The 12,964-nt window shown below is 44.5% G+C and overlaps 1 protein-coding gene across 1 annotated transcript in view; it reads right to left on the reverse strand.

Annotated features, from left to right (window-relative positions):
- B4GALT4 (beta-1,4-galactosyltransferase 4) overlaps positions 1 to 12,964 on the reverse strand; it is a 148,847-nt gene that overhangs the window by 11,940 nt on the left and 123,943 nt on the right. The window contains exons 3-5 of the mRNA XM_073577105.1: positions 9,551 to 9,984; positions 5,560 to 5,792; positions 5,178 to 5,365 (exon numbers count right to left, since the gene is read on the reverse strand). Of these exons, the coding sequence (XP_073433206.1) occupies positions 5,178 to 5,365; positions 5,560 to 5,792; positions 9,551 to 9,821 (692 nt within the window). The 5' untranslated portion in view covers positions 9,822 to 9,984. The remainder of the gene's footprint in view (positions 1 to 5,177; positions 5,366 to 5,559; positions 5,793 to 9,550; positions 9,985 to 12,964) is intronic.

Here is a 12,964-nt window from a genome sequence, read left to right on the forward strand (position 1 = left end):
AAATGCTTGCTTAACCAGAATTTAACCCCCCCCCCCCGTATACACTTTTACATACATAAGTAGAGAAGCAGAGACAAAAACCCACTAGAGATGAGCGCGTATACTCGTTGCTCGGGTTTCCCTGACCATGCTCGGTTGTCCTACGAGTATTTTGGCATGCTCGGAGATTTAGTTTGTGGCGCCGTAGCTGCATGATTTGAGGCTGCTAGTCAGCCTGAATACATGTGAGGAATGCCTGTTTGTTAGGGAATCCCCACATATATTCAGGCTGTCTAGCAGCTGCAAATCATGCAGCTGCTTCAACACAAATCTCCGAGCACGCCAAAATACTCGGACACCTGAGCAACGAGTATGCTCGCTTATCACTAAAACCCACCACTTCCTTTTTTTGTAGAGAAACAAAAACCGACCCCCTCCTTAGAGGGACAAGGATCCAGCCCCACTTTCTGTAGAGGGATGAAAACCACCCACACTGCCTGTAGAGATACAAAGATCACCTCCAGTTTCTGCATAAAGAACCACCCCCACTTCCTGTTCTGAGATTAAATCTGCCACATGTTCATGAAGAGAAACAAAGACTTGCCCTCACTTCCAGTAGAGACAGACACTTACTGTAGAGACAAATACCTCCACTTCCTGTAGACAAGATCCACCCCCCACTTCCCGTAGAGACAAAGACCCGCCCCCACTTCCTGTAGAGACAAAGATCCGCCCCCACTTCCTGTACAGACAAAGACCCGCCCCCCTTCCTGTAGAGTCAAAGATCCACCCCCACTTCCTGTAGAGACAAAGACCCACCCCCACTTCCTGTAGGAAAAGACAAAGACCCGCCCCCACTTCCTGTAGGAAAAGACAAAGACCCGCCCCCACTTCCTGTAGAGAGACAAAGGCCCGCCCCCACTTCCTGTAGAGAGACAAAGGCCCGCCCCCACTTCCTGTAGAGAGACAAAGGCCCGCCCCCACTTCCTGTAGAGAGACAAAGGCCCGCCCCCACTTCCTGTAGAGAGACAAAGGCCCGCCCCCACTTCCTGTAGAGAGACAAAGGCCCGCCCCCACTTCCTGTAGAGAGACAAAGGCCCGCCCCCACTTCCTGTAGAGAGACAAAGGCCCGCCCCCACTTCCTGTAGAGAGACAAAGACCCGCCCCCACTTCCTGTAGAGAGACAAAGACCCGCCCCCACTTCCTGTAGGAAAAGACAAAGACCTCCACTTCCTGCAGAGACAAAAATCCTGCCCGCATTTCCTGTGGAGACAACCCTCCCAATTTCTATAGAGACTAGACCCGCCCCACTTCCTATAGAAAGACCCTCCCCCACTTCCTGAAGAGACAAAGACCAGCCCTCATTTCCTATACAGAGACAAAACCCGCACCTCCTTCCTGTAGAGACCTGCCCTCAATTCCTTAATCCATCTTGGTGCCTAGGCTTCTAGAAGTGGATTCCACTTGACAGCAGGGTGCACCAGTTACATAGAATAGAGACACCAATTGGATAGCACATTGGATTTTTTTTTTTTTTTTTTTTTAAATACTTGATAATTTTGTTAGTAATTGCATTGGCCATTAGATGAGCCCAAAGTTTATGAAAGACAAACAATTTGAATAAAATTAATATCTGGCTACTTGCATCCATCAGTACAGAGAGCTGACTGCATACTGTGCATACATAGGACTCTATAATAAATTAGTATGCAGCAAGCTCCCCCTAGTGGTGACTTCAGGTAGGAAGAGTTTTATCATTTTGCTTTCTTTTTAAAGGGAATTTGGAGCTCGGTATCAGAAAAACTGATCTCTGACTGCTATAAAGATTATCAAGAAATCTATCCAAGATATTGTTCTATATACAGTGGGGAAATTAAGTACTTGATACTCTGCCAATTTTTGCAGGTTTTCCCACCAACAAAGAATTGAGAGGTCTGTAATTTTTATCGTCGGTACACTTCAACAGAATCTTAAAAAAACAAATCCAACAAAATCACAGTTGGATTTTTACATAATTAATTTGCATTTTATTGCATGAAATAAGTATTTGATTCAATAGAAAAACAGAACTTAATATTTGGTCCAGAAACCTTTGTTTTCAGTTACAGAGATCGGATGTTTCCTGTACTTCTTGACCAGGTTTGCACACCCTGCAGTAGGGATTTTGGCCCCCTCCTCTATGCAGATCTCCAGATCTTTCAGGTTTCGGGGCTGAACATTGAGTTTCAGCTCCTCCAAAGATTTTCTATTGGGTTCAGGTCTGGAGACTGGCTAGGCCACTCCAGGACCCTGAAATGCTTCTTAGGGTACGCTGGCAAACTGCGTCAAAGTTCCTTACTCTTGCCAGTCCTACTCTAACATGAAAACCTCAGAAAGAGGAAAAAATTCCTCCAAAAAAATCAAGATAAAACCAGACCGGCCTAAATACATCTGCACTCACCAGCGTGCAGCGGACCCAAGTAAAATGGCAGCTGCACAGGTGCAATAATACCAAATGAAACAGCCAGCCTACAATCAGGGATTGGCCGTGTGGTACACCAGTGCAGAAAAATAATCCGCATGTGGCAGTGTTCACACAGGGAATGCAGGGCTTCTGGTTCACAGCCTCTTAGTAACACCATATAGGGGGGCTGCCCTGTGCTAACTAGAATGCATCCCGTGTGAACAGAGGCCACAGTAAGCAGAAGCATTTCGGCCCAACTACACCCTGAAAGAAATATACAGTGCACAAAAACATCAATATATGTAAGTGTCACGGGGTCCTTCTCTGGTATCACACAATCAACAGAGCAAGCGAAGAGTGAACAATTCCAAGACCTTTATTCAGGCAAAAATACGAAAAGTTCCATATTCAGTCCACCACACAAAGGATAAGATAGTCCAGAATAAGAATGCAGTCCAGTATCAGGATAAAATGTCCAGGGAAACGAGATTCCACAACTCTAGCACCAGAGGAAAAAAATGGATCCTTCTCTCTGAAATGCAGCCTCTTCACCATCTTGTCTCTACCAGAACTGACTTGTCCAGCTGCCGTTCTTCCCCCCACCCCCTTCCTTGTCCAGGGGTAATCAAACAAGTTGCCTCCCAGAGGAGAACAAAGGGCCTTAGGGATTAATGCACTACAGGGGGGTCATCAAGAGACAGATACCGTGAGGCTGTAGACTTACAATGTAATAAGAAAAACACTATGAAAATAACTGGAATTGTTAAAAATAGGAATATACAAAAAATGACATCCACATAACATATCACATCATCACAGTAAGGTTACACTAAGCGACGCACCAGCGATCCCGACGATACGACCTGGTAAGGATCGCTGGTACGTCACTAAATGATCGCTAGTAAGCTGTCAAATTTACCCAACGACGCAGCAACGATCTCGGCGGGATTGCTGGTGCGTCGCTTAGTGTCACACAGCAGCGATTCTGACGACTCCCGCCTGCGTCCATTATTTCGCTCGTCGGTTTCAAACACAGCGATGCATGCTGGCCAGCGGGACACCAGCGATCATATTCCACAGCATTTTACATTTTACAGGGGACTTCTACAGACAATAAAAGACATTACAGAATAACAATAATCACAAACAACAGATACCAAGAGGAATGAGGGCCCTGCTCGCACGCTTACAATCTATGAGGAAATAGGGGGGACATGAAAGGTGGGTGGTAACAGTTGCTTTCATTGTTCTGACCAGCCATAATGTAATAAATTGGGTGTTCATGTAATGCTTCATGAAACAGTTACCAACCAGTATGTGTAACGGTACAGACACAGAGGGCTATTAAATGCAAAAAGCGTGTGAGAACATGATAGAAGTGACCTGGTTATGAAGAAAAACTTGAATGGGCAACACAGGGATAGTTAGATAAATGTCCTGGTTCGTTAGATCAGTTTGAAGAAATGTGTTTTTAGAGCACGCTTAAAACTGTGGGGATTAATTAAATTATCCTGGGGAGTGCATTGCAAAGAATTGGCGTAGCACGTGAGAAGTCTTGGAGACGGGAGTGTGAGGTTCTCATTATTGAGGATGCTAACCTCAGGTCATTAGCAGAACGGAGGGCACGGGTAGGGTGCTAGATTGAGACGAGGGAGGACATGTAGGGTGGTGCTGAGCCATGGAGTGCTTTGTGGGTGAGGGTAATAAGTTTATATTGAATTCTGAAGTGGATGGGTAACCAGTGTAATGACTGGCACAAGGTAGAGGCATCAGTGTAATGGTTGGTGAGGAATATGATCCTGGCTGCAGCATTCAAGACAGATTGGAGGGGGGAGAGTTTGGTAAGAGGGAGACCAATTAGTAGAGCGTTACAATAGTCCAGACGAGAATGAATAAGAGAAACAGTGAGAGTCTTTGCAGAGTCGAAAGTAAGAAAAGAGATCTTGCACGGAGCCCCAAACTGAGGAAGGTTGACAGTCATCTTGTGTTTCTTCCATTTTTTAATAATTGTGCCAACAGTTGTTGCCTTCTCACCAAGCTGCTTGCCTATTGTCCTGTAGCCCATCCCAGCCATGTGCAGGTCTACAATTTTGTCCCTGGTGTCCTTAGCTCTTTGGTCTTGGCCATGGTGGAAAGGTGTTTGTGTGGACAGGTGTCTTTTATACAGGTAACGAGTTTAAACGTGTGATTAATACAGTAATGAGTGCAGAGTAGGAGGCTTCTTAAAGAAAAACTAACAGGTGGGTGAGAGGCAGAATTCTTGCTGGTTGGTCGGTGATCAAATACTTATTTCATGCAATAAAATGCAATTTAATTATGTACCAATCATACAATGTGATTTTTCTGGTTTTTATTTTTAGATTCTGTCTCTCACAGGTGAAGTGTACCTACAATAAAAATTACAGATTTCTCCATTATTTGTAGTTGGGAAAACTGCAAAATCGGCAGATTATCAAATACTCATTTTCCCCACTGTATTTATGACGCGTTTGTTTTTTTACTTTACCATTACCGATTATGTATAATGGAAACAGTCAGTATCAGTCTATCTACACATGTTTTACATTCCAACCTTTGCTCTAAAACTTTGTTGCTTTTTTTAACTTATACAATGACTCCACAATTATCAAGACCAAGAAGAGGAAAAACTATTTTCTTGTTTTTCTAACCATCTGGTGACACAACGATACACAAAGTTTTACTAGAAAGAACAACACTTCACACATGAGAATCTGCGGAGACGTTTCCTCCTTACTTGTATCCGGTGGCATTGCGGCCCACCACCATGTGTTTGGGCTCGCTGTCACAGAGGTAACTGTTAAAGTCGTTCTCCGGGATCAGATCCACGTCGTGGAATATAAAACAGTCCCAATTCTGCTCTTTTAATGCCTCCAAGTACCCGATATTCAGTAGCTTGGCTCTGTTAAAGGTGACATCTCCAGCCTGCAGAACATAAAAAGATATAAAACATAAATTAAATCTCCCTGCATTCCCTGCTTGTTCGGCACCTTCACAGAGCTAGTTAAGGTGATTTGCATTCTGGAAAGCGTCCCCTTTTTTTTTTTTTTTTTGCTGACTGTTTCCAGTAACAACCAACATAATTCTTGACAGTTCACACCTATACTACGTTTTCCCACCTGATGAATGACGTATATGGCGTAGTCCAGCTGCTGCCTCTGGAGGAATGGGTGTAAGTTATAAAGCAGGTACATAAGGTGCTTCTCCCGGTTCCGGTGCGGGATCAGTATGGCGACTTTCTGCTGGGCTCTGCACTCCTCTGGTTGATAATAACCATTGCTCACCATCGGAAGCTTCTTTTCCACATTCGCTAGAGTGAGGTTGGGTGGAAAAGTCAGTGGCACAACCCCCTCTATAATTTAAGGAAAAAATATATATATTATTATGTTTTGCTTACATAACGCTAATATATTCTGCAGCGCTTTACATACATTATCATCGCTGTCCCCATTGGGGCTCACAATCTAAATTCCCTCAGTATGTCTTTGGAATGTGGAAGGAAACCCACACAAACGCGGAGAGAACATACAAACTCCTTGCATATCTCATTTTGAAACATTTGAACCCAGGACCCCAGGGCTGCAAGGATGCAGAGCTATCCACTGAGCCACCGTGCTGCCCATCAACCATATATATATCTATGGTTGTCCGGAATGAGATATTAATAATTTGTCACAGTCCAGAACCTGGCACGATACCTGGAGCCATGACTGAAGAGAGATCTCAATGTCAGGAGCTGGAGCAGCAGAGCACCGTAACCAGTGAAGTGACTGTTCTTAGGGAGCTGCAGCTGTAATATGAGCTGTAGTACCTAATAATGGCCACTATGTGGTGTATGGTTCAATACAGTGAACTTAATAGTAGCCTTCCCGATCATTGGCCATTGTAAATATTAATCCTGTCTGACGACGAACGAGCAATGCGCTTGTTTCTCAGCTGATTGTGCCCTACAAATCAACATTTTTGTCAGCAGATCTCCCCACGAAAGTGATATCCAAACTGTATGAGGGATGGACGAACATATTAGCAATAACTCGATCTATATATGGTTTGCATCAATCAGTGCAAAGAGTCTTAAAACGACCTGACGATTGATTATCGATCAGAGCTCTTTATATGTGGAAATCTGCCAGCGTAAACCCAGCATTAGCTTTCCACACACTGCAAACTGCTACAGTGCCGGACTTCTCACATTTTTAGAACTATCTCGTCAAGATAAGCTGGACCATTCCTTTCTTCTGTCTCCGCTATTCCAAGTTCTCATCGGAGTGGTGGCGTGAATGCGCAGCCGAAATGCTAATGAAAGCGCTGTCCTGTTTTTAGGCTATTGTCATGGTCTGTGCTAAACTTGTGCCTACTGCTCTTGAAGGTAATTTCTCACATATGGTGGAAGATGCGGGCAACAAATTAATAGAGGGATCTAGGAACTATCAGCAAAGTTGGAATGAACCCTTTTGTTAAGGGTCTAGTAGAAATATCAGAGAAAGGACTAAAGTCCCCCATACACATTAGAAAGCTATGTCTCCTGACGTCTCCGCATACAGCAGCAATGTTTTATGTAAGAAAGCTGCTGCCAGACTCCGGCTTATCTCCTGGAGAACAAAAAGATCAGCCATCTGCAATCCAGCATGCCTGATGATCCTTCTCTACCCCGACATAATCTATTGGAGAAGAGTTGAAAGGCCCCATACACACACAGTAGACTGTTGGAAATACAGGTAGTGGTGTTCAGATCTTCTGTATCCAGGATCACAAAGCTCCTCTGCCTCACGGCTTACTCCCCGCATGCTCCTGAAGATTAATACTTTGGACCAGTGGCATGGTTGCCCCTCTTGAGAACGGACAGAATTTTAAATAAGAGATCATTCGCCAAATTTTTTTTTTTTTTTTTTTTTTTTTTAAATTAGCGCTTTGCAATTTTAATCATTTAAGAACTTGAGAAATGACCCTACTTTTCCACAATCTGAATTCAGGATTTTTTCTGACTTTTTCCATAAATGTTTTTCACTACAGATTGAACATTCCACACAGTCGAAACCTTCCCCGTTACATTATAGGAGCGTGTTCACACACAAGTATCTAGGCACGGCATAGCAGCATTATTTGAATGGAAATAGTTGTATGAAAATATAAGATTATGACCAGATTTGGCCCTTTGGAGCTGGGGTCACTTTTCGCAGTTCCAATTTTAAAAACATTTTCCTGCGTCCCGTGAATCTATTTCTACCTTTGAGTAAAAGAAGAAAATATAACTATAGGAAAGCAGATGTCCCAAATGTGAGGTCACAGTATGGCGATACTTTGCTGCGTTATTATTTCGTTATGGTAAGGTAATATTACATGATCAGCGTATGGAGGTATTATATAGTGATTTTAGGAGGATATTATGCAGGGATATTAGGACAATATTATTTGAGGGGTGCAGTAATTTCTGACTCTGCAGATGGAATACTCTGTTATGGCACATTATCATAGAGTTCCAATCGACCTCCTCATCGCCTCATCCACCTCTCATCTCCGGGGACATGTATTTTCACTCCTTTGCGAGTCTGATAATAAAGAACACAAAGATTATTTGCTCAGTAACGTCTCGCTGTTGACTTTGGTGTTGGGAGATATATACGGGGAGTAACAGAAGACCTGTGGCCACCGAGGGCAGGCAATTACGAGTCATTTAAGGATGGGTTCACGGCAGCTCACAAATGTACCCGATACATGCTGTACAGATTGTTAGCAGCTAACAATGGTAAACTATCAACCCTTTAATTTCCTACTTAGGTATTGCGCTGAGGACTAAATATATTTATATATTATTTGAGGGTATAGACCTCGGTACTGACATTGGATCAGGATGCTTGATCGATATTCTCATGATGAGATCTCCCACCCGATAGATGAGAAATTTCTATTGAGGTCATCACAATGTAGTCAAAATCTTTCCCTACAGTATCTGTGTATTGGTCTATTCCTCAATGTGGCAAATGTGGAACAGACCACTGTGCACACACAATGGGGGATTCTAACCAAATTAAAAAACTTTCATGCTTCGGAGTTCGCACCTTGATCCTGTGTTTTGTGGTCGGCTTCTCTGTCCGCTGAGCCACAGCAGACACTTCTTTTCTCCTGGTGTTTAGGTTCTATTATCCTGGCAGCAGTCTTTTTAGCATAACACAGCTGTTTTCATTTGTCTGCCCTATCACCTTTTGGGTGCAACTTTATATCCGTTACACTGCTGACATTTCCTGCCGATGATAGTCTCATTTGGATATCCAGCTATACTTCTGTAGTTTAAAGCCAGACAGTCAAACTCCAGCTAGGGTTGTTGTTCTTTACTGTGCACCTATGATCTGTTTAATTTTAGTAAGTAGGCAGCATTTTAAATAACAGTATGTATTTTGTTTTATGGTTTCTTTTACACACTCTGGGATCTTTTCTTTTTCAGAATACTTTCCCTTTTGTAGGTAAATTTACACTCTGCTCTGCCCTAGGAGAAACCTTAAGCGCTTGATGGCCTTTCAGGCAGCCTAGGTCTGAGTTGCCATTGTCTAGTCTGTGATTAGGGCCATCTCAGCTCACGCAGGAGCCACTAGGGACCGCGGGATCAGGATCTCTAGTCTGTACAGGAAGTGGCAGAGTCAGTTGTAGTTTTTAATTTTACCTATTATCCCGAATGAGTTGCTACACTAGCATAGCAAAGACTTAGAAAATCCTCCAGTAATTGACTTTACCATTTATTTTTTACTATATCCTGCTTACACAATGATATGTATAAGCTCAAGGTGTCTCAAGGTTAGGCCCTCAACACTCCAAACTCAAATATCAATAGTCGTCAAAGTGCGTTCACAAAAATATTTTTTAATGCTTCTGTATTCACCTTTACCACAACTTCTTTCATTTAGCTACGGTACATATAAAAGAGTTAGGAAATACAACAATTTAAGTTTTTTAACGTAGTCAGGATCCCCCATGATATGGAAGTAGTAGCCTATTCCTCAATGCTGCAGGTGTGGAACAGTCCACTATACACATACAATAAGGGATTCTGACTACACTAACAATAAGTAAAGTCATTTACCTAAGAACCTTACACAATTGTAATTATATACTCACGAAGCTTTGGTGATAGTATAGGGCAGGTTTTTAAGTCCACTTCTTTCTGAGAAGTCTGTTCCACAAGAGGCGCCAGTCCATTGTCCTCTATTTTCTTCTCCAACGGTGGACACTTCCAGAAGTTTTCCACCGAAGCTCTGAATTTGGGGGTGTAGCGTGCGTTGTCCTTTATGTAGAAGCTGGCCCAGCCAACGATTGTTAAACACACGGTAATAAAAAGCAGGAGCCGAACCCGGCAGAAGAGGTTCCCGATGGCGCCGGTCAATCCCATTACTACTACCCCTTCTCAGGACCAATGGGGCCGAGTGTAAATACAGACAGGAGATCAGCGGTGACTTCTTCAGGTCACCTCGATCTTTCACGTAGAACCTTCATCTCGAAACAGGCCGACCGAAGCGATTCACATCCCACAGCCATCATCTGGAGAATCTGATCTGCAGATAAAGAGGATTAAATATTGGTTAGTCAGGCAGGAATCAGCTCATTGGAGGAGGTATCAGGAGTCTGACTCCAGCCTATCAAATATGGATACACCAACCAAAGTCAAGAAAAACCCCATTAAGCTGGCCTAAGTCTAGGTTCACATCAGCGTATCGTCCGCAAACGCATGCATGCGTTTGCGGACGATAGGCAAGTGCTATTTTCCTGGCGAATTTTTGAATGTACACAAGCCACGCCCAATGGGCGTGTCTTATGTAAATTCTTGCGTTTGCAAACGCAAAGCGTACGCATGTGCTTGCGTACGCATGCGGTCCCCATAGACTGTAATGCGTTGTTTAGATGCATTACTTCCGCAAGCGTCCAAAATTGCAACATGTTGCATTAGCCGTGCCCCGACGCACAACCCGAAACGACTCATGCGTAAGCAAACACGGTCGAACGCATACAAACGCATGTACCTGCGTCCACAACGTTAAAGATTGGAAAACATGACGCATGCGGATGTATGCGTCAGAAACGCTGCGGACACAACCGCAAATGTGAACCCAGCCTAAGACAACTGAGAATTTCTAGCAATGCAAACATTTAGCTTCCTTCCTGTCCAAGAAGAGAATCATTATCCAGGTTAGATTTTTTTCAAAATTTCTTTTATTGAAAAATATTTATGTAAAAGCTCTTATTTAGAACGATGTGTTATTTACTCACTTACTAAAACTTTCACTTAACAGGCCAGAACCATAAAGTCCACAGCGTATTGGGAAGCCTCAGTGTTACCAGGAGCAGCCAATACAACAGACTGCAATCACGGTAACAGTCTCTTTAGGCTTCTTTCACACATCCGGCTTTGTGTCTCCGGCGCCGTGCGGCGAAAAGAGCAGCGCGAGACTCTCAGTCTCCGCGCATGCGCTGTGAGAAAAACCGGTCCGGTGCTGTCAAAAAAGTTGCAGCGAACGTTTTTTTCCAGACGCCGGACGGCTACTTCTTGCCGTATCCGGCAAAAACCGGATGCGCCGCATATCCATCCGGCACGGTGCGGCGACAATACAACTCTATGGGACAAAACCGGATTCGGTTGTTCCAAATTTCGCCGCATCGTGCCGGATTCAAAAAGCCGGATGTGTGAAAGCAGCCTTAATGGGGCACTCTGCCCTAAACACATTATCACTGGAGAGGTTAGAACTGCTACACCAGTGTAACCTCCATCACTAGACCCCCACCGATCACCAGAATGAGGGGTTTTGTGATCCTCGTTATCTGCAGGCTGCAAGACCGCGACCAGTAGGATACATAACTTACACATTTTCTTGTACATAGTAATAATAAGGGGTATGCTGGTAGAACCAATAATACAAACACAATATCATAGTTTAACACGAGCAGAGCTTGGTGTTTTCCTGACTAGTTTTCAATAGTTCTTCTGCTTTTATCTGTACTGCTTATCCCCATGTGCATCTTGTGAGATGTCTGCATGCCCCTTGGGGGTGAATATATCTGCGCTCAATGTCAGAGAGTTACGTGTTTGGAAGCCCAGGTTCTAAATGTGCAGTTTGCAAAACTCAGGAGCACTGCAAACCAGGAGAGGAGTTTTAGAGTTCACCAATTGGAGCTGGCTGGTGCCAGTGAAATGGAGGAGTGTGGAGGTGGGGAAGATCAGGACCCAGAAGTATGTAGCTGAGTGACAGTTACAAGAAGGGGTAGGGGGAAAAAGTATCAGGGAGCTCAGTCCTCATCGGCCACAACCTAGGACATAATATGCCAGTTTTATGATATTAGGAATGAAATCCCAGGACTAGGATCACCACAGCAGGCCCAGAAACGGGAATAACCACAGCAGACCCAGGAACGGCATCACCACAGCAGGCCCAGGACTAGGATCACTACAACAAGCCCAGGAACGGAAATCACGACAGCAGACCCAGGAACGGGATCACCACAGCAGGCCCAGAAAACGGGAATCACGACAACAGGCCCAGGAACGGGATCACTACAGCAGGCCCAGGAACGGCATCACCACAGCAGGCCCAGGACTAGGATCACCACAGCAGGCCCAGGACTAGGATCACTACAACAGGCCCAGGATCGGAAATCTCGACAGCAGACCCAGGAACGGGATCACCAAAGCAGGCCCAGAAACGGGAATCACGACAACAGGCCCAGGAACGGGATCACTACAGCAGGCCCAGGAACGGGATCACCACAGCAGGCCCAGGAACGGGATCACCACAGCAGGCCCAGGAACGGGATCACCACAGCAGGCCCAGGACTAACATAACATAGTAACATAGTTTTGAAGGTTGAAGGAAGACCTTATGTCCATCTAGTTCAGCCTATTTTTAGTGCAGCTGTTCTGCATTGTTGATCCTGGGGAAGGCAAAAAACCCACAGAGTAGAAGCCAATTTTCTCCATAGGGAAAAACATTCCTTCCCCTAAGCTGGGTCAACCATCTACCTATAATATTCTGTTATTCGTAACCTTCTATCCTGTTACTCACGAGAAAAGCATCCATTCCTTTCTTACATTCATTCAGTGAGTTGGCCATCGCCACTTCCTCAGGAAGAGAATTCCAGAGCCTCACTGCTCTTACCGTGAAGAACCCTCTTCTATGCTGGTGCAGAAATTGTCTTTCCTCCAAACGAAGAGAATGCCCCCTTGTTCTTGTCACAGTTCTTGACTAGGATCACCACAGCAGGTCCAGTAACGGGATCACCACAGCAGGCCCAAGAAAACGACTGCTGTAAGAAGGAGGGAAATAGGAGTGCAGCAAAGGCAAGACAGATGTTGGTGGTAGAGGACTCTATAATTAGGTGGATAGACAGGGTCATCTGCCACCAAAACCATGAATGCGGAACAGTGTGTTTTCTGCTGGGTTCGACGTATTGCAGACCGAATAGACAGATTACTGGGTGGACCTTGGGAAAACCCAGAGGTCATGGTCACACTTCAGTACCAATGACAAAGTTAGAGGGAAGTGT

This window comes from Dendrobates tinctorius, unplaced genomic scaffold (assembly GCF_039654945.1).
Source record: "Dendrobates tinctorius isolate UK_male_01 unplaced genomic scaffold, ASM3965494v1 ptg000054l, whole genome shotgun sequence".
NCBI classification, from domain to species: Eukaryota; Metazoa; Chordata; class Amphibia; order Anura; family Dendrobatidae; genus Dendrobates; species Dendrobates tinctorius.